We start from the raw sequence: 24,286 nt of genomic DNA, 5'->3' as shown, positions 1-24,286 counted from the left end.
CTTAAATGTACGCATGATGTATAAAAGAAAAGGGATGCAATCCTAAACTATTAATTGTCAACACTACCACAAGATAACAAGCTCAAAAAAAAGTTTTTATTAAAAAAAATGGCATGGGATAGGGAGTAGGTCAGTTATGCTAGCTTGACTTTGACCACTGTAGTATGTAGATGTGCTGCAGATTTTGGTGTGTCAGTTCAGAATAAAACAGGGACTCACACACCAATTCCAACAAATCGACAGAAGAGCAGGTGTTTAAATTAGCTAATCTAACACCACGGTGGTTTATCAGCTATTAGCAGCGGTAGCTAATCAACTACAGTAATCACTGACTAATAATAAACATCAAACCTTAAAACATAAAACTGTAACTGACTGAATGTTCTGTTCTTTGTGTGGGAAACGTTTGCTTGTTTTTTGGTATTGAATCCTGACACATTAGTGGTGGCGTTGTTGTCAGTCAGTTGCTATAGAAATTAGTCTGTGTGTAACATGGCCGACACAGAGAGCGAGAACAAAGACGAATACGACTAATTTTGAGTTGTTCTTCAACGGTTTTTCTTTATTTTTCCATTTGCTCTGGGATACTGCGATAAATGAATAATACCTACATCTCCAGGATTTATTTTGTCAACGGAGTCGTTCTACCGTAGCAGTAAAAGACTCGTCTTTTTACTCTCCAGCGTTGTGTGCATGTGCAAAACTTCTGGATGGAACCAATAACATATATGTCTGCACAAATAATACTACTTCTCATCACTTTTTAAATCCTCTGACCAGTTTTCAGCAGTTAGTTTAGCAGGTTGCCAAACATCTCTTAAAGTCTTAAATTCATGTATGTAAAACAAAGGCCTTAAAATTTCTTACTTTTTTATTTTTATTTAATTTGACCATAAAAAATTAAAATCACAGGTTTTAAATTTTGCCGTGTCTGGAATATTTTGCGGGACTTTTTTTCTTGGGGAACTTTTCTGTTTGGCAGAAGTTTGAGTCACATGCAGACATCTTCTTTGCTGTCTGACTCGAGGTGATTGATGCTATCGCTAACTAGCTGCTAACATAGCCTTACTGTGCCTCTATCCTTGGTAAGTACTAATTTATCACCAGTTTGGAAAATGCTGGTTTTCACTCAATGTCTTGGCAACCCATACGAGGCTGTGTGAAAAACAAAACTTTTAAACTTGGCAAAAAAAACAAACAATAACTTTAAAAAAAAAGATACATATAAAATACATCAAACCCCATGATTTGATGGGGGTTTACTTTCTTTTCGCCATGACTGTTTTAATGAAAGCTGACATCTCTTTCTTTGGATTGTCTCAGATTAACGGCACAGTGACAGAGAACCTCTCCTTGATAGATGCTAAGAAACTGATCGAAAGGTCAAAGGGCAAACTAAAAATGGTTGTTCAGAGAGACGACAGGGCGACCCTTCTTAACATCCCCGACCTCGATGACAGCATTCCTTCAGCTAACGCCTCCGACCGAGATGGTGAGTGAGGGATTAAGTGTTGTTTTCATCTGAAAAGATCGCAGATTAAGTCACACCTGCTGGCGCCCGGTGAACTCCTGACCTCTGTCTGACCAGACATTTCAGATATCCATTCTCTGGCATCCGACCATTCCAATCGATCGCATGACAGACATCGTAGCAGCCGCTCCCGCTCACCGGACCGGCGGTCCGAACCCTCAGACCACTCCAGACATTCGCCTCAACAAATCAGCAATGGCAGGTAAAAATTTATTCTACCAGATTTGACTGCTGAGGGTATTTTCATGCTTGCAATATCTGCTATAGTACAATACTTATAGGTTTACTATATATTTTACTTGGATTTAACATTTAAGTGAAAGGGAAAACCATCTATTAAGGTCTATTGATATTTTTATATTTTCAGGTTTTCAGCATTTTTCTGCAAAAACACGAAGCTTTACCAAGTATTTTCAGTCTATTTTTTGTGTAAATTTATTAGTACTCTTGTAATATGACAAAACTAACTTATAAGTAACTTTTCAGGATGATGTAGGAGCTTGTTTTAAGTCAATAATTCCTTAATATTGCTTAAAAAATTACCAGTTCCACTGTTAGATTATTTCACTTATAACAAGACTCATGTTACAAGTGAAATAATCGAACAGTGGAACTAGTAATTTTTTCATCGAGGTTAAGAAATTATTGAGTTAAAACAAGCTGCTACATCATCCTGAAAAGTTATTTAAAAGTCAGTTTGGTGCAATAGAGTATTAAAGCAATGCTAAAAAAAATGTAAAAAATAAAAATACAAGAATAAGGTCATGATATTCTGAAAATAAAGTTGTAGGAGAATAAGTAATGACTTAAAGCTTACCTGTAAGTTATCCATCCATCCATCCATCCATTTTCTAATCAACCTTTGTCCCTAATGGGGTCGGGAGTGTTGCTGGTGCCTATCCCCAACTAACGTTCCGGGCGAGAACCTGTAAGTTAGTATTTGTTTTATTTCAACTGTATTAAGATATTTGCACTGGAAACTAGACCAAAAATACCTGGTAAGAGTTTTTGTTTTGCAGGAAATTTTCAGTAAAAATTGGTATCTAAATATAAAATAACACATAGAATGTTTTACAACTAGCAGTGAGGACCAAGAAAGCTTTGTTAAAGACACACTGGAGGACAAAATTTCCTCTGACACCTTAGATAAGCTGCTCTAAAAATAGAGCACAAAGAGTGGGCAGGCAAAGCAATGACCTTCATGAATAAGATGCTGCTGCTGCTGCCCCCTCCTACTCTGTTCTTCTTTCACCTGTTCTCCGCTCGCACGTGTCCACTCACCAGAGAATTTCACAGCCTGCAGAGCTTTCCACTCCACAATTCATTATTCAGTGTCTTCCCCCTTTCCCAGAGATTAATAGTTTAAAAAGAAATTATTTTTATCATCCGCAGTCACAGAAGTCGCGATGATGAACGGATGTCGAAGTCTGCCTCGACGCCAGCGAAGCTCGTGGAGGACATTCCTCTTCCTAAACCGAAGGATTCGTCCACCGCAAGAGAGGAGAAGCAGCTCCCGCCCCTCCCAGGTCAGAGCTGGGCCTGTTGCAATAATCAATTCATCAATCAATTAATCACATGATAAATTAAAACAAATGCAGTCATTTCCATTTGCACGATTTGTTTTAGTTTTTTCTCTTTGTTTTCTACCAAAAACTGGATGATAAACGTCTCAGTTTGGTGTTTTGGTGTCAACTGGTGTTTTTTTTTAAAACAACAGTTTTGTTTAGAGAGGCCTTATGATTCATTTTATTTGTTGTTTCCTGTTTTTTGTTTATTTATTTTGGATATTTTAAATGTCTTCCAGTTCCAGAGTTAAATGTTCATTAAAACTTTAATTTCATTGATCTTTGACAATGTGTTCTTGCATTATTATTATGCCATTATTACCTTTATGTTACTTCAAAAATGTCTCAAAACAACATTTATCGCGATAACTTCTGGAACAATTTATCGTCCAGCAAAATTTGCTTAAAGGTAACCCAGAAAAACTAAATAATGTGTGAGTGACTGTGTGAAAATGGTAAAATGCAAATCAGTCCGATTTTTCTCCCAAATCCATTTTGCCTCAGTGTATTTTATCCCTGGATTATTTTTCGCCCCTTTTTTTAAGCCCAGCCACCATAAAAAGTTAGATCCAGACGCCTGCTGAGTCTGGCTGAGTTTGCCTGAAGCCAGGTGAAAATAAACCATATGAGTTGATCGAGTCTGACGTTCCTCTCCAGCCTGCAGCGCTCTGCTGTCTTTCGCTTTGACCTCCCAGCTAAGGACGCGGTGTGCTTTGTGTGTTTGTGTATGCACAAACGCCTGACTGATACTTTGAACAGTTGGGCCTCCATTTTTTTTATTTTTTTTTATTCCATCAGTGTGTTTATTCCCAGCGGTACATATGCATTTTATTTATTTAGTGGATTAGTGTGCTGTCAGTTTTGTGTCTGTATGAGCTGTGTGGAGTAATACGGTGAGTTTGTGGTATATTTTTGTTCATTTTTCAGAGCCAAAGCCTGTGTATGCTCAGCCTGGACAGCCAGATGTAGACTTGCCTGTCAGTCCCTCTGATGCTCCTGTGCCAAGCGCTGCCCATGATGACAGCATTCTACGGTAATATGAAAAATAAATTACATTAAAATATTCAGATTTCTTGGAATAAACCATTAAAAATGAACCACTGGGGGTGGGTTTACATCCACGCAACATGAATTATTATTACTCTGGGACTCTATTTTTAGCTTGTAATTATTTATTTCATTTCTTATGGTAAATTAAATAAATACTGTTAGATAAGATAAGGTAATTTTATTTATACAACACATTTTCAGCAACAAGGTAGTTCAAAGTGCTTGTAGATATGGCTTAAGTAAAGAGAAACATTCCAGAGCTTGTATGGTTTTGCATAACAATAAAAACAGAAATGAAGCACATAAATAAACTAGAACTGCAAGCAGGTATAATGGGTTCCTCGTCCGACCCAGCAGGTCCCCCCTGCACGTCTTTAGAGGTTCCTTCAATATTTCCACATAATGTTCTTTCCTCATGATGCCATCTATTTTATTGAGTGCACCATTCCCTGCTGCTGCAAAACAGTCCCACAACATGATGCTGCCACCACCATTCTTTACAGTTAGGATGGTATAACATCCCTGTTTTTCCTCCCAATGTAACATTAGTCATTATGGCCAAACAGTTCCGCTTTAGTTTCATCAAACCACAGAAGAAGTCACCAAAAATGAAGACCTTTATTCCTGTGTTCATTTGCAAACTACAATCTAGCTTTCTTTAAGCATTATTTTGAGTAATGCCTTTTTGCATGCTGAGCGGCCTTTAAGTTCATGTCAGTACAGGACGACTTCCCCTGTCTCCCCAGCTTCAGCCAGCATCTTCTTCTGGGGTTAATTCACACATGTTGGACCAGAATCCGTCTCCTTCCTGACCAGAACAATGGGTGGAGATTCCCTTCATGTCTATATTTGCATATAATTGCTTGAACAGATGAACTCTGCATTTCAAACTTCTAGAAATTGTTCCAAATGATGAACCAGACTGCAACTCCACAATTCCTCTTTCTCTTCCTAACTAAACTAAAACTTTTCTGATAAGTGTGGTCAATTATGCAATAAGAAGAGTTTAGTTATGGGACATTTAAATCAATATTAGTGGGTGATATTGTTCATAAATTTTAGCCTGTACATGTAATTTGATTTTACGTATGTAAAAAACAATCACCACACGTTTAAACTCATGTACTTTTATTTTTACAAATCATTAAATCCTTAATAGTTTAACTGAATAATTAGAAGCTGTAAATTAGTTTTATTTTGTTTTTCTGGTAGCTTTAATGTAAAGACGTACATTTATCAGCGTTTGTGAGTGTTTGTACCTCAGAATAAATTTTAAGGCATTCCTGCTTCTTACAACATGAGTTAAGAATCTCCTGAGGCTCCTGTCTGTCACCTTAGAGTTATTATTTTAGCATTTATGCAGTATTGTAAATACCCCTGGAAATCGGTTTTAACTGCTGCGTTTCCCCTCAGGCCGAGCATGAAGCTGGTGAAGTTCAAGAAGGGGGAGAGCGTGGGTCTGCGTCTGGCTGGAGGGAACGACGTGGGCATCTTCGTCGCCGGAGTGTTGGAGGACAGCCCCGCTGCTAAGGAGGGCCTGGAGGAGGGCGACCAAATTCTCAGGGTGAAATCTCTCATTTCTAACCCCAGTTTGAATTAAAACAAACTGAAACACTTTAACTGGAACTTGTAAACTGGTTAAGTTCATGTTGGTTTGGTAGGGCGGGAAACAAAGTGTTTATGCCTTAGTGCAAAGGTGGCAAAACTTTCTGGCACAGGGGCGGGGGGCCACAAAATTTTTTGTGTTTTCATTTTTAAGTATAATTGCAAAACCTACTTTCATATTTTTGCCTGTTCAGATATAAACTAAACTCACAATATTTTAATAAAGCAGTCAGATTTCTGTAAAGTATTGCATATCTAAAATGTAAAAAAGGTCTTGCAGATTTAAAAACAATGACAAACTGTTTCCTACTTATTTATTATGATTTATGACTCATTCTTATTTGATTTTATCCTGTATTTCAGTAAAAATCACAGGATGTCTGTTGCTATTAAAATAAATTACATTTAAAGTAAAAACCTGTATGAATACTTTGTGCTGCGTTGTAAGACGTTAAACTGCCTGCAACCTTTTTGAAAATTACCACCTAGCTTTGTTTTTGTATCAACTTCCTGGCAAACCAAATTAAAGCCGATTTTAAATCGTGATCGAGGGATGCACAAAATCGTTTCGAGGGCCGCAAAAGGCCCCCGGGCCACACTTTGAACACCCCTGCCTTGGTGGTTGGTATTTGGTGCAAACAATTGTTTTTTTTAAGGAAAACGTCCTCAGACATTATAATTTACACTCTGGCTGTTCAGAAATTCCTTCATCATCAATCTAGTCTCATAGCAGTCGCCCCGTTGGTAACCAGTGTTGGGAGCAAACACAAAAACAGATTCTTCTTGCTGTGTCCGTCCCATTAGCCCCACACTCATACATCTTACTGTTTGCACCTTTTCTTCTTCTCCCCAACTGTGTCCAGGAACACCTAAACACATTGGACCATACCACACCGTGTAGTTATCCAGGTGAATCTCAGTACAGTGAGAACTATGTGCATCTTCTTTCTGAATTTGGACATTTTTTTCTGCACTAACTGAACCTATAAATTTGCAGTTAATTCTCGATTGATGGTTTATTAGATTAAAACCAGTTCCAGTCAGTTAACTTAGAAGGGACAGAGCGTACTGGACTTACTGAGGAAGCTAAGATCCTTCAAGGTTTGCAGCAAGTCTGTTGTTGAGAGCATCATCTGTTGGGGCAGCAGCATCAGAACCAGGGACCTAAAAAGGCTCAACAGCCTTATACAGAATGCTGGTTCTGGTTCTATTCTGGGGACAACTGAATGAGATTATTATGCAAAGAAGGATTCTTCATAAAGTCGAGAAAGTTACGGACAACCTTGACCGTCCTCTTTATGAGACTGAGTTGAGAAAACAGAGTTATCTTCAGTCAGAGGCATCTTCAGATTCGCTGTAATACGGACTGGTACAGCAGGTCTTTACTGCCAACAGCCATCACCATCTACAATAACTCTTTGAAGAATCTGAATTAATAAGAGTTACAACAACATTTAATTTCTCTTTGGGATTAATAAAGTATCTTTGAATTTGAAGACGTAATTTCACTGTTGTAGTTTGGCCTCCATCCAGAAGAGGGCGCTGCTTGGTCATCCTTAAGCAGATCCAGTTGATACGGAAACAAAGATGGCGATGCCTTTCCAGAACAGGAAAGAGAAACGGTGCAAACAGAGTCCAGTGTGGGATTCAAAATACACTTTATCCACTTCTGTTTGGAAATATAAACACTCAACAAACTCCTTAAGTTTCACCTTCGGTAATGCTTTCATTCAGCCGAGCTGCATGACATCAACTTCTGCAGATTTCTCTCAAAGGAGAGGATGTGATGACAGAAAAGTCTTATGGGATAACGCAAAAGATTTTAACCTGATTGGAAGAGAAACATGATGTCAATCAGAGAGGTTGATTTTGAGGGCTGTTGTGACTTGATGGACTTCATGGAGCCAAGTTTTAACATTTCCTCAAGATCATCTACAGACATTAACTCTTCATGAACATCTCTGTTCATGGGAATCAAGTATTTCACATATTTATTATGTTCCTCTTTTTTTCTATTCAGCAAATTAAGAGTTTTATGTTGTGTCATATTTTATAAATGTTCTGGTTTAATAATGTGCAAAAAACAAAATTTTCAGTATTTAATACAGCTGATGCAAAAAAATGAACAAATTCAATGTTTGTGTTTTGTGATTCAGCAAATTATTTAAAAAATTGCCCTTTATGTTATAGAAACACAGTCGGCCCTCTTAATACAAGAGAAAACTTGCAGCTTATGAAGTTTGATAGAATCAATCAACTTCAAATTAACTCATTATTCAATAACTTGCATCCCTACTAAAAATCCCAATATGTGCAAAGGACTTATGGCACCATGTTTTCTTAACTTCCAGGTAAATAATGTTGATTTTGCAAACATAATCCGAGAGGAGGCGGTGCTATTCCTTCTGGATCTTCCTAAGGGCGAAGAGGTCACTATCCTGGCTCAGAAGAAAAAAGACGGTAAGTGGAGAAGAAAAATTTAAACAAATTAGAAATGATCTTGATCTGATTGGTGTGGTGTGAAAGACTCGCTGCTCTGCGTTTTACAGTTTATCGGCGGATTGTGGAGTCGGATGTCGGGGATTCTTTCTACATTCGGACGCATTTTGAGTACGAGAAGGAATCGCCGTATGGGTTAAGCTTTAACAAGGGCGAGGTTTTCCGAGTGGTGGACACACTCTACAATGGAAAGCTGGGTTCTTGGTTAGCTATTCGCATTGGCAAGAACCATCAGGAGGTGGAGAGGGGCATTATCCCCAATAAAAACAGGTGAAAGCATCCTACTTCGCTGCATGGTGCTTGGGTTGTGGGTTGTTACTGGAGCCTGTTTTACGTCTGTTTTGTCTTTCTGCCAGCAGAGCGGAGCAGCTCTCCAGCGTTCAGTACACGCTTCCCAAAACAGCCGGAGGCGACCGGGCCGATTTCTGGAGGTTCAGAGGTCTACGCAGCTCAAAGAGGAACCTGAGGAAAAGCAGGGAGGATCTTTCCTCCCAGCCGGTCCAAACAAAGTTCCCTGCTTACGAGAGAGTCGTACTGAGAGAAGGTGAGATGTAGGGGCTTAAATGATTAATTGTGATTAATCAATGATTGAAAGAATCGTCAACTAATTTAGTAATTCATTAATTCTTAACTCGAGTATGCGGATTATATTCAGAGCAATAATTAAGCCCAAACTGTAAAATAAAATATGCATTTTTTCATTTAATAAAATCTTTCTGCAAACATTTACCTAGAACTCCTCAAATGGATGTTTTTGCTTCACATGGCTAATATTCTGTTAAAAAAATTATAAGAAAAATTCTCCTATTAAGCAGCTTTTGCTGTCCAATTATTAATCTGTTTATCAGAAAAACAGTCATCAGATTAGCTCTACTTTGTATTGATGTTGAACTCTTCACATTAAAGTATTTTTTTTACGATACAGATGTATTCTTTGCAACAAATCATTGAGGGTTGTTAGGATGGCCCTTAGCGGCTGGTTTACAGAGGAGTCTTGAGGCAGAGAAATAGTGCAGACCAACCAGGTGTTTATTTTCCAATATTTAACATAGAAACAATCCTGCTTACAATGGCCGTGGGTCTCAGCAGCAGCCACACCTACTAACCTGCAATGTGGCCAACATACAGGTTTTTATAGTCCCTGGCTGCTCCCATTAACAACCCCACCAAGAAACAGGGTAGGACAAAATACCTATATACAGACAATCTTGACAAAACAACTAAATCTTCAACATAATCATAACAACACTCTTCATTTTTAAGCTGCCATTTCATTTCTAAAATACCTTTCTATAAATATAAATCCAATCATTAAACTTCTAAAATACATAGTTTCATCGCTCCCCCTCTTCCATCTGCATTTGGTCTCTTCCTGAACCTTTATAAGGTGTTCAGGCCCCCGGGGAATCTTTTAGCCTGAACACCCTGCAGAGGAAGAGACAGAGGTAAGCCATTTCTACAAACATTTCAGTGTATTTCAGACAGTTACAAAACCCATCCATTTGTTTGTTTTATTTTAACAGGACACCATCAGTTCCAGCTGAGGTGCCACTGGACAAAACACAAACAATAAAATACTTCCATTTGTATTTGTCTCATCATTCAACCCCTTTTAAGTGTTTTTATACAAGTATTGAAAACCTTCATTACAAGGGTACATTAAAAGCATGCTGTTATTGCGTTTTAGGAAATAACATAGCATGCTATTTCCTTAAAGTTCTCAAACTTTAAGGAAAGGCTTAAAGTTTAGGAACTGAATTGTCTATGTGCATCTTTTAATCTGTTTCTAATATTGTGTTTTAAAAAAGGCGTAATGATTTAATAAAATAGCTGTTAGTTGCAACCCTAATTAATTTTAATGAAAAATTAAAAATGGTTGATCCAAAAAGCGAGTGTAATAACTAATGACACTTAAAAAATAATCCTTTTTTTTTGGGGGCGTTCTCCGGTGGCGTAGAGGTTAGCGCACCCCACGTTTGGAGGCCTTCAGTCCTTGACGCGGCCGTCGCGGGTTCGATTCCCGGACCCGACGACATTTGCCGCATGTCTTCCCCCCTATCCTTCCCCCCCTCCTGTCAGCCTGCTGTCATATAAGGGACACTAGAGCCCACAAAAAGGAAAATAATAATAATAATTTTTTTGAAAATCTGAAATACGAACGGTTTTTAAGGTATGAGTTTGTATGTGTTTCTGATTAAATAAATTTTTTTATCCAATTAATTGTCTGAATAATTGATAGAAAAATGAATTTCAAAAATAATTGTTGGTCACAGCCCTAGTGATGAGGGTTGTTAGTCAGTTTGGAAAAGCCTGAAGTTTAATTTCTCGTCCATATTTTTGTTGATCTGTCTTTGTCAAATGATAAACTTTTTCATCCATCGATTTTCAGTTTTTCTATTTGAACTTTAAAAATGGGCTTAAAAAGTCTGAGAAGTCGTAAATAGCATGAAAAAGTGCAGACGTTTAAAATAAGAAGTTCGTAGAAACCTCGTCTCAGGTGTTTTTTTAAGGATCCAAATTTTTGTTGTTATTTGGGCTTTTTGTGCAGCTGGTTTCCTGAGACCGGTGGTGATATTTGGACCTATTGCGGATGTGGCTCGAGAAAAGCTGTCCAGAGAGGAGCCTGATCTCTTTGAACTTGCAAGTATGTTTAATATTATCGTCCAACATCTTATTGTAATGTTTATCATAATTTCTTAAGTGTTTTTTTTATAAATTTCTTTACATTTTCCCTTTCAGAGAGCGAACCCAGAGATGCTGGAACAGACCAGCGAAGTTCGGGAATCATTCGTCTTCACACTATTAAGCAGATCATAGACAGAGTGAGTGTGATTGTTTTTAAAGTTTGTCATCAAACACACTGCCTTACTAAATCCGTTTTTATTTTAACTCCATAAAGGACAAACATGCTGTGCTGGACATCACCCCAAATGCTGTGGATAGGCTAAATTATGCCCAGTGGTACCCAATCGTAGTCTTCCTGAATCCCGATAACAAACAGGGTGTGAAGAACATGAGGACGAGACTTTGTCCAGAGTCCAGGAAGAGCGCCAGGAAGCTTTATGAGCGAGCCATTAAACTGAGGAAGAATAATCACCACCTGTTCACCAGTTAGTTGGAAAACAGTGACTTTAAAACCCAAATTACCTCCTTTATGCAATACTTCTTCTTCCTTGTGAAGTGATTTTTATGCAAACTATTTCCATCTAGCAACCATCAACTTGAACAATATGAATGACGGCTGGTACGGAGCACTGAAGGAAACCATCCAGCAGCAGCAGAATCAGTTGGTGTGGGTGTCGGAGGGCAAGGTGAGAATAAGTCCCGCAGTTCTTCTGTCCTTCATGCTGCTGATCAGTGATAGACTCTCTGCTCCACTCAGGCGGACGGCACCACAGAGGACGACTTGGATATCCACGACGACCGTCTGTCCTACCTGTCGGCGCCAGGTAGCGAATACTCCATGTACAGCACAGACAGCCGCCACACTTCTGACTACGAGGACACGGATACGGAGGGCGGAGCGTACACCGACCAGGAGTTAGACGAGACCTTAAACGATGAAGTGGGTCTGCCCACGGAGCCTGCCATCACCCGCTCCTCGGAGCCCGTCAGGGAGGACCCGCCTGTGATACAGGACACCCCCGGTTACCCTGGATACCAGCACCCGGTGCAGCCTGACCCCGCCAGCAGAATAGACCCCGCTGGATTCAAAATGGCCGCTCCGCAGCAGGTAGGGTTGTTGAGCAGTACTGGCTGAATAAATAGTAAACGTATCACGACAGGGCAGAGCGTTAGCCTCTATTTTTATTTTATATTCTGTGTTGTTTCTGGTTCCTTCTGATATTTAGTAAAGATGCACCAATCAGAATCTTGTGGCTGATTTCTGTTCTCGGGGTTTTGTCTGTGGACACAGTTTGAGAAAGACCGATGTGGGCCTCTTGCAGCACGACGTCACAAGAGCAAGATCTCTGCTGGAGGGCAATAAACTAACCATGACAAGCATTGGTTTTAGCTGTTAAGTTGTCATTATGACACACAAAATCTTAAATGTATGCGTGATACATAAAAGAAAAAGGTACACAGTGCTTTGCTACTGTGTTCAACCCAACAACAGCTAGATAACAAGGTGAGAAAAAAATATAGTGAGGGAAAGGGAAGTAGTTCAGTTATGCTAACTTGACTTTGATAATAGTAACCGGTAGATGTGATGTGGAATTTGGTGTGTTTTGGTTTAGTTAAAAAATAAAAAACAGGCTACCTAAACACCAACATTGACCGATCAGTAGATCAGATGTTTAAGTTAGCTAATCAACCGCCGCAGTGTTAGCTTAGCTAATAGCAGCGTTGTTGTCAGTTGTTATGGCAATGAGCCTATGTGTAGTGCGGTCGACACAGAGAGCGAGAAAAAAGTGATCTTTAACGCGTTTGATGCATTATTTTCCCTTTGCTGTGTCTCTCTGCTCTAAATTAATAATGCCTACATCTTCAGGTTTCATTTAGTTAACGGACTTGTTCTACGGCACGTAAAAGAATCAACTTTTTGCTCTCCAGCGTTGTGCGCATGCGAGCAATTTCCGGATATGAACAGTAACATGCAGGGGGTTCATACTAAACTGTATGAACCCCCTGCATGTATACAGTATAATCAGTATAACTGGTGCAACTCTAGGATTTTTCTTTTTAGCAATAAACATGTTTTAAGTTATGTAATAGCTATATTATCTATTCTAACCACATTTCTTTATCGTCTGACTGGTGAGTGTAAGGAATCAGATCGTAGTGTTGGGGTGAGATGTTTTTGTGTGCCCTTGGCGGCGCTGTGTTATAAATGTCTCTTAACGATACTTCACAGCAAGGTGAGGCTGCTCTGCCCTCGCTGCCGCCGCCGGTGGCAGCCTCCCCAGCTGCTGAGCAGCCTGTACAACTAGAGGAGCCGCCTGCTGCAGCCGCAGCTCCACAGGCGGACTCTCTTAGCAGCCCCAGCCCTGCCCCTGAGCTAATTCCGCCCCCACCACCTCCACCACCACATGAACTCCCTGGTCCAGAACCAAAGGTATCCGCTGTTTCACCAGCCATTCGGACCGGGCCCGGCTCCCCAGCCTGCTCTTTTTAACTTGCCTGTCTTCTCACACATGCTTTCCACTCGCTATCTGCATGTCATGTCCACACTGTGTGACTCACTGAGCCCACTGTGAGCCTCTGGTTCCCAGAGGAAATGTGCGACTCGCTTGTCCACATGCACCACAGTGGGCTGGGAGACCAGAGGGACTGGTTACATCTGAGTCTCTGATCAGGGTGAAGACATCCACAACCAGCCCTAACTGTTGCCTCTTACTTCCTTTGCATGGCTCCTGATGTTTTGTTTTTGTTTATTTTTTTGGGTTCCTTTCAGCTTTGACTCTCTACTGTAGATAAACAGTAGCAGCACTGATGGTGGCATTGTAGTGGGTAGATGTGTTGTCTGTTGTAGTGCTAGTAGTTTGACATTGCATAAGTTGCAAACTGAATGTTTATTGCATGATGAAAGCTAACCTGCAGACAGTACTCTGACGTATTAATACCTCAAACTTTGCTATAAACTCAACACTGTTGAGTGGATTCCAACATATCGGCCTCCTTCTTTTACTGTCTGCAGGCTACACATCATATGTTTGAAATGAGGCCTTTCAGAAATGTGTAAATTGTTAAGAGGTTCTCGGTAAAACACAATTGGTAAAATTCAGTTTCATTTTTCAAGAAGGGCATCTTGTCAAACAGGCATTCAGAACCGTTTTTGGAGAAAGAACAAAAATAAGCTTGTAATTTGATCAATTGGTTCAGGATTTATTTATTTCAAACAATTCGGTCAGCATTGTGAATGTTGAGCTTCTTGAGGTTTCAGTTTATGGTACCTTGCAAAAATATTCACACACCTTGAACTTTTCCACGTTTTATGTTACAGCCGCAAACTTCAAGGCATTTTATTGATGTTTTGTGTTATAGAGCAATATGAAATAGTGATATTATTAAGCTGAAGGAAAACGATACATGAGTTTATGTTTGGGCCTTTTTACTCCTGAGGCTTCGACTGCCATGTTTCACCTCAAATATGGGTTTTCATTTTTTACCTTTTCAAGATCATGAATGTTCTCAGATATTCTGAATGTATATAGATTTGTGTCAGAATGTATGATGTATATGTAAAACTCCTTTAAAAAAACTTAAAATTGTTTAATGAGTGTGTGTGTGCATTTAATACATACTTCTTTAATTTAAATAAAATATTGTACAATAGCATTTTTTCAGCCAAAATCACTGATTTTTGTGGAACTAATTAAAAAATATTTGCAAGAAATTTTAAATATTTGCACTTATTTGCACAATAAATGTGACTTTTACTTGCCATCTTGATCACAGTTTGATATCAACTAAGGGTAAATATGAAATACTGCCACCTGCAGGTGGGAGTTAGTAGTAACTAAAACTCAAATGTTTTTGACCATTTTTGTGGAAAATGTTCAGTGAATGTACAATTATGCATTAGCGCAAAAAATGTTGGAGTTTGCTGGTTTTTGTGGAAATTTCCACGATTGCAAAAAAAATTGGAGGGGCAGATGAGTGTAATTTGGGAATAAATTTATAAAAATGGCTTGGATTTAAACCTATAACTGTTTTCTTGAAGGTTCTGTTGATGTGTTCCTCTAAAGTCGGATTTGTCCCCTGGGTCTAAAGTTTTACAGATGACACTTTTTAGATTTTTATTTGCGAGTGATTCTGAAAACCATATATTCTTTTCCAACAGTTGAGTTTTGACTACAAATGGGTGCAAAACCTTGTTGACATTCTTGTTTATAATGTCTAAAAAACCTAATTTTGCAATTGCAGTGTTTAAATTAAATGAGAAACGCGATAAAATCTGACATGATGATGAGTCAAATGAGTCAATAAAAAACATGCCACACTGTTATCCTCCCACCACTTCCTGTCGTGTTCTTCGTCTTTTCTGCCAGTAGTAACATCTGGTTGTTGATCACATGCAAGTTTTGTGAAATACACAAATTTTGATACGGCTGAACAACATTTTACCAAAAAACGAAAAAAAAAAATTCTTGATTGGTGTGTTTCCGTTCCAATTTGTGCAATTTTACAGCCGATGGAAACACATCTGTTTCCACAGTGTGGTATCTTCGTCTTAATAACACATGATTGAAATAAAATACACTTGAGATTGTGGCTGTAACAGAACAAAATCTGAAGATCTTCAAGAGTGTGAATATTTTTTCATGGCACTTTTATTAGGAATTTCTTCTGGTGTTTTAGGAGAAATAACTTTTCCTTAACTGGGTATCTTCACTAATGATATCCTACAAATAAAATTAATTATTGCCATTTCTTTACAGACATACAAGAAAGATCTATACAACATGGAGGATCCAGTGCGGATCAACCACGGTCTGAAGCAGTCTCTGAGCTACAGTCACCAGCCGTCGTTTCAGGACAAACAGCCATACCGCGAATACGACCACCCGCCTTATGGATACGACGGAGGCAGCTACGCAGAACCAAAGCCTCACAACTCTGACTCTCACCTGCACTACGACAACCGTGTGCCTCATCACAGCGAACAGTGGCCCCCGTACGACCAGCAGACCTCGTCCTCTCAGCCCGCCGGGTACCAGCTGGGACACCAGCAACCAATGGGTTACAGTCCTCGCTCCCCCTACGAGGGCGGGCCGGGGAGGGAGTACAGCCCGCCTCAGCCACGCTACGACGAGGCCCCGGCGGTGGGCTACGACAGCAGAGTGCGGCACAGTAAACCAGGGCCCATTCGGTACGACGAGCCCCCTCCTCCACCCTCTGCTAGCTACGAAGCCCGATCTCCGTATGAGGCAGAAACCCGCAGTTTTCCCATTAACTCCCCTCGCTCGCCAGAGCCTCCAAAGCACTACTACGGTGACTCTGGTCTGAGGCCCGCCTACATGTCTGGACTTCCAAACCGAGCTTACAAGCCAGGGATACATGACCCGATCATGAACTCCGAGCCCGCCGCCGTCCCCCCTCCAAAACCAGACGCCCTTCCTTCACCAGGAGAGCCAGCAGTCACTCCGACCTCCAAACCTCTTCCTCCTCCCCCACGGGAAGACCTGGATGAAGATCCAGCCATGAAACCGCAATCAGTCCTCAACAGAGTCAAGATGTTTGAGAATAAACGCTCAGTTTCTATGGACAGAGCTAAAGAGGGAGAGTCTTCTGTGCTCAGGGTATGTTCCTCATGCAGGCTGACACGATTAATCAGATTAATCGCAAATAATGACACTTTAGTGGGTGATTTTTAACTGGTTGAGGCAGCAAAATGATCCTAATTTTGCTCAGTTTCTAGCTAAAGAGAGAGAGTCTTCAGTGCTCAGGGTATGTTCCTCATAAAGACTGAAATGATTAATCGCAAATAATGACACTAGTGGGTGATTTTTTTATTTTTTATTTTTAGATAGTTGAGCCCACAAAATTATCCTAATTTTGCTCAGTTTCTAACTAAGCAACTAATTTTGTAATTGAGTAAACGTTTAACAGGGAATGCAGCTCTACATGACACTTTAATGGGTCACTTTTAACTGGCTGTGGCAGGAAAATGATCCTTAATCTATAAACATTGTTGTATACAACCTTCAAAAAACAAGATGTAATTTATCGGTGTTAGTGCTGAAACAATTAATTGTGATTACTCAATTATTGAAATAATTGTGAAATGGAAAATCTTCAGATTACCGTAATTGATTAATCGTCACTAAGATAATTGTTAGTTGCTGCCCTAATTAAATTTTGCTTTTAGTATGTTTAGCTCCTGATAAAAAGCTATTTTGTTGGTTCCTAAAATAATTGTTCTACTCAAACAAGCAAAGTATAATAACTAACAGAACTTTAAAAATGTTTAATGAAATTAAGCATGTGGGTTTTATACAGCCTCTCCTTGGGCTAACACCCAAGGAGAGGTGGAGGGGTCTGAGTGCCCCAATGATCCTAGGAGCTATGCTGTCTGGGGCTTTATGCCCCTGGTAGGGTCACCCAAGGCAGACAGGCCGTAGGTGACGGACCAGACAAAACGCAGCCTAAAGACCCTTATGCTGAATGAAAACTTTAGACTTGGCGTTCCCTCGCCCCGATGTGGGTCACCGGGGCCCCGCTCTGGAGCCAGGAGCCACTCTGCTCCTCCTAGGGACTCCCTTGTTCTGCTGGGGGACTTCAACGCTCACGTGGGTAACGACAGTGAGGCCTGGAGGGACGATCTGAACTCGAATGGTGTTCTGTTGTTGGACTTCTGTGCTCGTCATGGATTGTCCATAACGAACACCATGTTCAGGCATAAGGGTGTCCATATGTGCACTTGGCACCAGGACACCCTAGGCCGCAGTTTGATGATCGACTTTGTCATTGTTTCATCAGATATGCAGCCGTATGTCTTGGACATTCGGGTGAAGAGAGGTGCGAAGCTGTCCACTGACCACTACCTGGTGGTGAGTTGGCTCCAGTGGTGGGGGAGGAAGCCGGTCAGACCTGGCAGGCCCAAATGTGTGGTAAGGGTCTGCTGGGAACGCCTGGCGGAGTCCCCTGTCTGACAGAGCTTTAACTCCCATCTCCGGCAGAACTTTGAACACGTTCCAAGGGAGGTGGGGGACATTGAGTCTGAGTGGACCGTGTTCCGTGCCTCCATTGTTGAGGCGGCTTATCGGAGCTGTGGCTGCAAGGTTGTCGGTGCCTGTCGCGACGGACACCTTCGGTGAGGGATGCTGTCTGGCTGAAGGAGTCCTATCGGGCCTTTTTGCCCTGTGTCCCACAGGGCAAAAAGGCCCGCAGGTACCCAGCTGATGGGTACCGGCGGGCAAAATGGCATGCAGCATGGGTGGTTGCCGTTTCGGGTGTGGGAGGAGTTTGGAGAGGCCATAGAGAAAGACTTCTGCACGGCTTTGAGGCGATTCTGGTCCACCGTCCGGCATCTCCATTGAGGAAGCTGAGCCTGAGGACTCTGGGTTGGGCTCTCCAATCTCTGGGGTCGAGGTAGCCGAGGTGGTCAAAAAGCTCCTCGGTGGCAGGGCCCCGGGGGTGGATGAGATTCGGCCAGAGTTCCTTAAAGCTCTGGATGTTGTAGGGTTGTGTTGGCTGACGCGACTCTGCAATATCGCATGGATATCGGGGGCAGTTCCCCTGGATTGGCAGACTGGGGTGGTTGTCCCCTGTTCAAAAAGGGGGACCAGAGGGTGTGCTACAATTATAGGGGGCGTCACACTCTTAAGCCTCCCTGGTAAGGTCTATTCAGGGGTCCTGGAGAGGAGGGTCCGTCGGAGAGTCGAACCTCGGATTCAGGAAGAGCAGTGTGGTTTTCGTTCTGGTCGTGGAACACTGGACCAGCTCTACACCCTCAGCAGGGTTCTGGAGGGTGCATGGGAGTTCGCCCAACCAGTCTACATGTGTTTTGTGCACTTGGAGAAGGCGTTCGACCGTGTCCCTCGGGGAGCTCTGTGGGGGTTCAAAAAGCGAAGCTCTCGATTTACCAGTCGATCTATGTTCCCACCCTCATTTTGGGTCATGACCGAAATAACAAGGTCGCGGATACAAGCGGCCGAAATGGGTTTTCTCCTTAGGGTGGCTGGGCTCTCCCTTAGAGACAGGATGAGAAGCTCAGTCATCCGGGAGAGACTCAGAGTAGAGCCGCTGCTCCTTCACATCGAGAGGAGCCAGTTGAGGTGGCTCGGGCATCTGGTCAGGATGCCTCCTGGACGCTTCATGGTGAGGTGTTCCAGGCACGTCCCACCGGGAGGAGGCCCCAGGGAAGACCCAGGACACGCTGGAGGGACTATGTCTCTCAGCTGGCCTGGGAACGCCTTGGGATCCCCCGGAGGAGCTGGAACAAGTGGCTGGGGAGAGGGAAGTCTGGGCCTCCCTTCTGAAGCTGCCCCGCGACCCGACCCCGGGTAAAGCGGAAGAAAATGGATGGATGGATGGATGGATGGATGGATGGATGGGTTTTATAAAGCATGTTTTTGTATGTATCTGTGTAAGTTCACTATCCATATGGAGGAAAACTTGCTCATCAGAGGGAGAAATCACTGAATCAGGATTTGTTTTTGTTCTCCAGCCTGCAGATGTTCCTAAACCTGTGAATGCTCCCGCCCCGGTCCTGAAAGCCAACTCCCTGAGCAACCTGGAGCAGGAGAAGTCCACCTATAGGTGAGCAGTCTGTTCCTCAGAACGAAAGGAAAATGCAAAAGATTTAAGGAGAGATGTTGTTGCTTGTGCACCACCTAGTGGTCAAAGTTTTTGACCATTAGTGGGCCCCTTCAGGGTGTTGAAATGTTTGCTTTATTTTATTCTTGCAGCCTAAAATTACTGATTTTGTGGCAGCTTTTTCAAGCTTATTTTTGCCATTTTACAACAAAAGTTGGAATCTCAAAAAAATAAACAGGATTTTTTACATACCTTCTTAAAATGGCATCTAATGCAAATCAAATCATATCCTGAAAAGTTGTCAAAGTTAAAAAGAAGAATTAAATATCTGTCATTCAAGTTAACATGAATTATATTCACAGTTGAGATTTTCTGTAGGATTTGTCTTTACTGTCATCAGAAAGAAATCCTACAGAATATCTCAAATTGTTTTTGGAAAAGAAAGAAAAAGACAAATGTTATTTTTTTGCCGTCACACATGCTTTAATCTTGCAAGTTTGGAAAAAGGAAGTTAAGTTATAAAAGAGAGATGGTGATTGGTTATAAAAGAAGGAAATTCAACTAATGTTGAGGTGATTGGTCAGATTTGTGGAAAAGTTGCGATTACTGGTGAAGATGGCACCAGTAAAATTTGATAACTGAGTGAATTTGCATTAATTTCTGCAATCACAACGTTGCAACTTCCTGGAGGGACTGATTGGTGGATTCAGTTTGTGTCTGAGGTTCTCAAAATCTTTTATTTACTCATTACAATTAAATAGGCCTGTTGCAATAAATCAATTTATCACATAATAAATAAAAACATTTGCATGATTTATCATTTTTTTCTTGATGATAAAGGTCTTCAGTTTGGTGTTTTGGTCTAAACCAGACTTTTTTTAAAGGACAATTTTGTTTACAGAGCCTTCATCATTAATTTCATTTGTTGTTGTTTTTCTTTATTTTTTAAATGTCTTCCAGTCTCCATGTGTTCATTAGAATTTAAAGTTTATTCATTTTTGAGAATGTGTCCCTGCATTAATATGCCATTGTATGACATGAAAATCATCTCAAAGTAACAATATTATCGTGTATCGCGATAACTGCTGGGACAATTTATCGTCCAGCAGTAGTTGTTATCGTGTCCTTCAGCTGAGGCCTCCTGGTTTACCAAGCAGACTGAAGTGACACTCAGAGTTTATATGGAAAGCTTTATATTCCTTTTTTTTTTTTTACAAGTTTTTTCCTCTTTTGTCTTCAGGGCTCCTGAGCCACAAAAGCCTCATTCGAAGCCTCTGGATGATGTAGTGCGCTCCAACCACTATGACCCAGATGATGATGAGGAGTACTACAGGAAGCAGCTGTCCTACTTTGACCGGCGCAGCTTCGACAGCAAGGCAATGGGCCAACCCAGTCCGGGTATCAACCGGTTTCACGACCTGTCCAAGCCTGCCCAGCTGTCCTACCCTTACAACAGGTCAGACGACACACCCTGCACCAGCAGCACAGCTGGCTCCCAGTGCTCTGAACTGGGTTGAAATTCTGGAAAAGGCTTAAATTTTAATTAACTTAATGAAGAGCTTGATTTCTGTATAAAGTCCTTGAAAGTTCTTCATATTCAAACAGCACAATTTGGTAATAAGGTTCAGTCTGACGCTTGATTAAAAGCCTTCAACTTTGCAGGTTTCAACCAGTTGAAACCAGAGATTTTTATCCACCTAATAAAAAAAAATAAAAAAAATTCCTCAATGTCTGAAGTTAAATTAGACTAAACTTTTCTTATTTCAGGTCAGTTAAAGTTACCAAAATTATTTATTTTTGTTAAATACCAATAAATGTAAAGAAAACATTTTTTAAGATTAGTTTTTGTAACTTCGTTTATTGTCTTCAAGCATTTAATTTGAGCAGGAAAGTAATTTACCTTTCAATTTGTTTTGATGGTTTTGGTGTTATCAATATTTATTATTCCTAATGACTTGTAGATCATCTTATTATTTACACTTTAAACAACTGAAATGAAATTAGCTTTTTTTTTTTGTTAAATTAGTGTTATTCTCAGACCAGTCGGAAACTAAACATAATTTTGTTTCGTTTTAGTTTAAATGCAGAATACTAGTAATAAATTATATCATATAATAATGAATTGAAATTGTCTCTTTTTGTTCATTTCTGTTGTTTTTTTGTTATCTCCAGTCTATGGAGCTGGAATAGTTTGAAAACCTTCCTTGAATCTTACTGCTGGAAACAGTAAAATTCAAGCCCTTCAGTCACATTGATTGTTGTTCTGTTTACTGTGTTATTTTTTGAAGGGTTGAGTCTGTGGAGAAGGTGAGTCCAGTGGAGAAAAGATACGAACCTTTGGCCCAAATCAGTCCCTCCACTCAGTACGGACCTCCAGCTCCAGCCATCCCACCCAATACCTTGTCCAAACTCAGCCCTGGTGACGGTAAGTTATAGAAATAATCCTTAAACAAACCCAAATAATCATTTTATTCTGCTCTGACATCTCCCAGTTTGTGCCTTGCACTTTAAATCATAATTGCTGTGCCTCTAAGATATGTTTTTTTCTACATTTAAAAATCGTTAAAATTATTTCTTGTGTAAATACTTCAGACAAAAATCTCAATAATGACTTTTTGTGTCTGATTCTCATTGAAGTGACTTTAAATTTAGACTTTTTGACCAAACCCAGTAGAAGATTAAAACAATTCTTGAAATCTGAAACTAATTGGATGAAAGTAAAGCTAAGCCTTTATTTAATCTGTGTTAGATGATCTCCTTTACATTTATGATCATCTCCAGCCTCATTGATGACCTTCAGCAGTTTACAGATCCATTTTTATTAATGCCAACAGACAGTTGTGAAAAATTAAAACACACTTTAGCACTTTAACTTTCTTGGTTGTAAATATTTTTTACCCAAAACTCTTCAGATTCAGATTTCTATTAAGCAACTTTTGCTTTCCAGTTATAAATCAGTTTGTTCAGAAATTGATCAATAGATCAATCCTAATATGTATTGATAAGTCAAGCAGAAAGGGCTGAGCTCTTCACATGTTCCAAGTATTTTTTCACTCCAGATGGAGCTAACTATTGGTTTAGTAATCAGTAATTCTATTTATTTAGATGATTAACTGATTTAAAAGAGTGGTACATTCTGTACATTTTTCATTTAACAATTAAAAATGCACAAAAAATTATTTTTTAACTAAGAAAATACACATTTTATTGCCTAAAATGCAATAACTGCATTCCTTTGATCATTTGTAGCAAAGGATGGATCTGCAGCTAAAAAATACTTCAGCTCTGCCATTAATACAGAATGTATTAATCATTGTAGGGCTGATCTGTTGACGCAGAAGCTGCTCAATTAGATTAGATTTTCTTTGTTAATTTACAGAATTTGAACCAGGTGAATCTAAATCTGCGCCACTTTAAGAGTTTTGGCTAAAACATGTTTAGAGGTTTTTTCTCCAGACATAAAATTTTTATATGCACCATAGATCTGAAAAACTTCCAGAAAACAGGCAAAACACTGAGTTCTTTCAAATCTAGACTGAAAACCCACCTGGTTGCCATTACCTATGAAACATTGACCAACATATTTTATGTGTTATGAGCTGTTAAAAAAAAAAAAATAAATAAATGTTTATGTTTACTGGTTTCTCAATGTTTGTTCTATATCTTTGTATTTTTGTGTTTTTATGATGTAAAGCACTTTGAAATGTGCTGCACAAATAATTAAAATAGATTTTAAATGCTACATGTATAAATTTTCTGTATAATTTTGGTTGAATTTTTGACCTTAATATGTTGTTATTTCAGCAAATTAAGTTCTTTGAGTTTGCATACTCCAGATTCCTAAATTAGTTGACGATTATTTCAATAATAGATTAATAGGATTAATCGTTTTAGTCCTAGTTTTAAACTGTGAGTCGATATGTAAAGCTTTTGTCTCTTTTCTTCCTTCCCAGCCAACTCCATCCCTGAACCACTGAGCTCCCCGAATCCTAAACCCGACCTGGCAGCTCTCAGGCCGACTAGCAGGGACGAATCCACGCCAGGCGGCTACCTGCCACCCAGAGGCCTCCCCGACAAAGTCCCCGTCAACGGCACCGACGCGCCGCTGCCGAAAACCCTGGGCGCTCCGCCTTCGACCAGCTACAACCGCTACGTCCCCAAGCCTTACACCAGCGCGGCCCGGCCCTTCGAGCGCAAGTTTGACAGCCCAAAGTTCAACCACAACCTGCTGCCGAACGACACGCAGGTGAAAACGGACCTCCTTAGCAAGCCGGGGGTGGTGAGCAACGCATCAGTGAAACCTCAGCTGTCGCCGCAGCCCCTCGACCACGACAGCGGCCTGGACACCTTCACACGCACCATGGACAACAGGCCCAAATACCAGCACAATAACATCAACGCCATTCCCAAGGCCGTCCCTGTAAGGTGAGGCAGCAGAGCGCTCAGAGGAAAATCACTGAGTGGCAGAAAGAGACGCCGCACTCACCGCGTCTCCATTTTTCACTTCCGATACCGATCCGATACAGAAAAACGGTGCTGAGTTAACTGAAAACATTTCATTTTTAAAACACAGACATAAACTAGAGCATCTGCATTTCCTGTGAAAATGCTGTATGCTGAATGTTTTTGGTGAAAATATAAAAATCTCTCCCAAACAGTATTAGAAATCGGTGCAGAACAGTGTTTACAAAGCTAAATTCAAAGGTCACAACAGTTTACAAGCTAAAACTAGCTAAAATACTAATGATTGCATATAGGTTAGCACTAGCATGTTGACATAATCCAGTCAGAGTGAAAAAATCCATGTAAAAGTTAAACCTAGGTAAAAACCTGA

General features: G+C 40.5%; 1 protein-coding gene across 9 annotated transcripts in view; it reads left to right on the top strand.

Annotated features, from left to right (window-relative positions):
- tjp1b (tight junction protein 1b) overlaps positions 1–24,286 on the top strand; it is a 111,481-nt gene that overhangs the window by 64,544 nt on the left and 22,651 nt on the right. For 8 of the 9 annotated variants that reach the window (XM_044123591.1, XM_044123592.1, XM_044123598.1 and 5 more), the window contains 19 exons: positions 1,324–1,492; positions 1,589–1,733; positions 2,924–3,057; positions 4,024–4,129; positions 5,560–5,710; positions 8,103–8,211; positions 8,301–8,520; positions 8,610–8,794; positions 10,799–10,894; positions 10,990–11,072; positions 11,150–11,360; positions 11,461–11,561; positions 11,633–11,983; positions 13,106–13,306; positions 15,633–16,493; positions 19,364–19,455; positions 20,693–20,908; positions 21,741–21,877; positions 23,406–23,877. In XM_044123591.1, coding sequence (XP_043979526.1) covers positions 1,324–1,492; positions 1,589–1,733; positions 2,924–3,057; positions 4,024–4,129; positions 5,560–5,710; positions 8,103–8,211; positions 8,301–8,520; positions 8,610–8,794; positions 10,799–10,894; positions 10,990–11,072; positions 11,150–11,360; positions 11,461–11,561; positions 11,633–11,983; positions 13,106–13,306; positions 15,633–16,493; positions 19,364–19,455; positions 20,693–20,908; positions 21,741–21,877; positions 23,406–23,877 — 4,040 coding nt within the window. The remainder of the gene's footprint in view (positions 1–1,323; positions 1,493–1,588; positions 1,734–2,923; positions 3,058–4,023; positions 4,130–5,559; positions 5,711–8,102; positions 8,212–8,300; positions 8,521–8,609; positions 8,795–10,798; positions 10,895–10,989; positions 11,073–11,149; positions 11,361–11,460; positions 11,562–11,632; positions 11,984–13,105; positions 13,307–15,632; positions 16,494–19,363; positions 19,456–20,692; positions 20,909–21,740; positions 21,878–23,405; positions 23,878–24,286) is intronic. The other variant, XM_044123595.1, reaches the window with a different exon arrangement.

This window comes from Gambusia affinis, linkage group LG08 (assembly GCF_019740435.1).
Source record: "Gambusia affinis linkage group LG08, SWU_Gaff_1.0, whole genome shotgun sequence".
Classification (NCBI taxonomy): Eukaryota; Metazoa; Chordata; class Actinopteri; order Cyprinodontiformes; family Poeciliidae; genus Gambusia; species Gambusia affinis.
The sequence above is the reverse complement of the archived record's forward strand: the minus strand, read 5'-3'. Positions and strand labels throughout refer to the sequence as shown.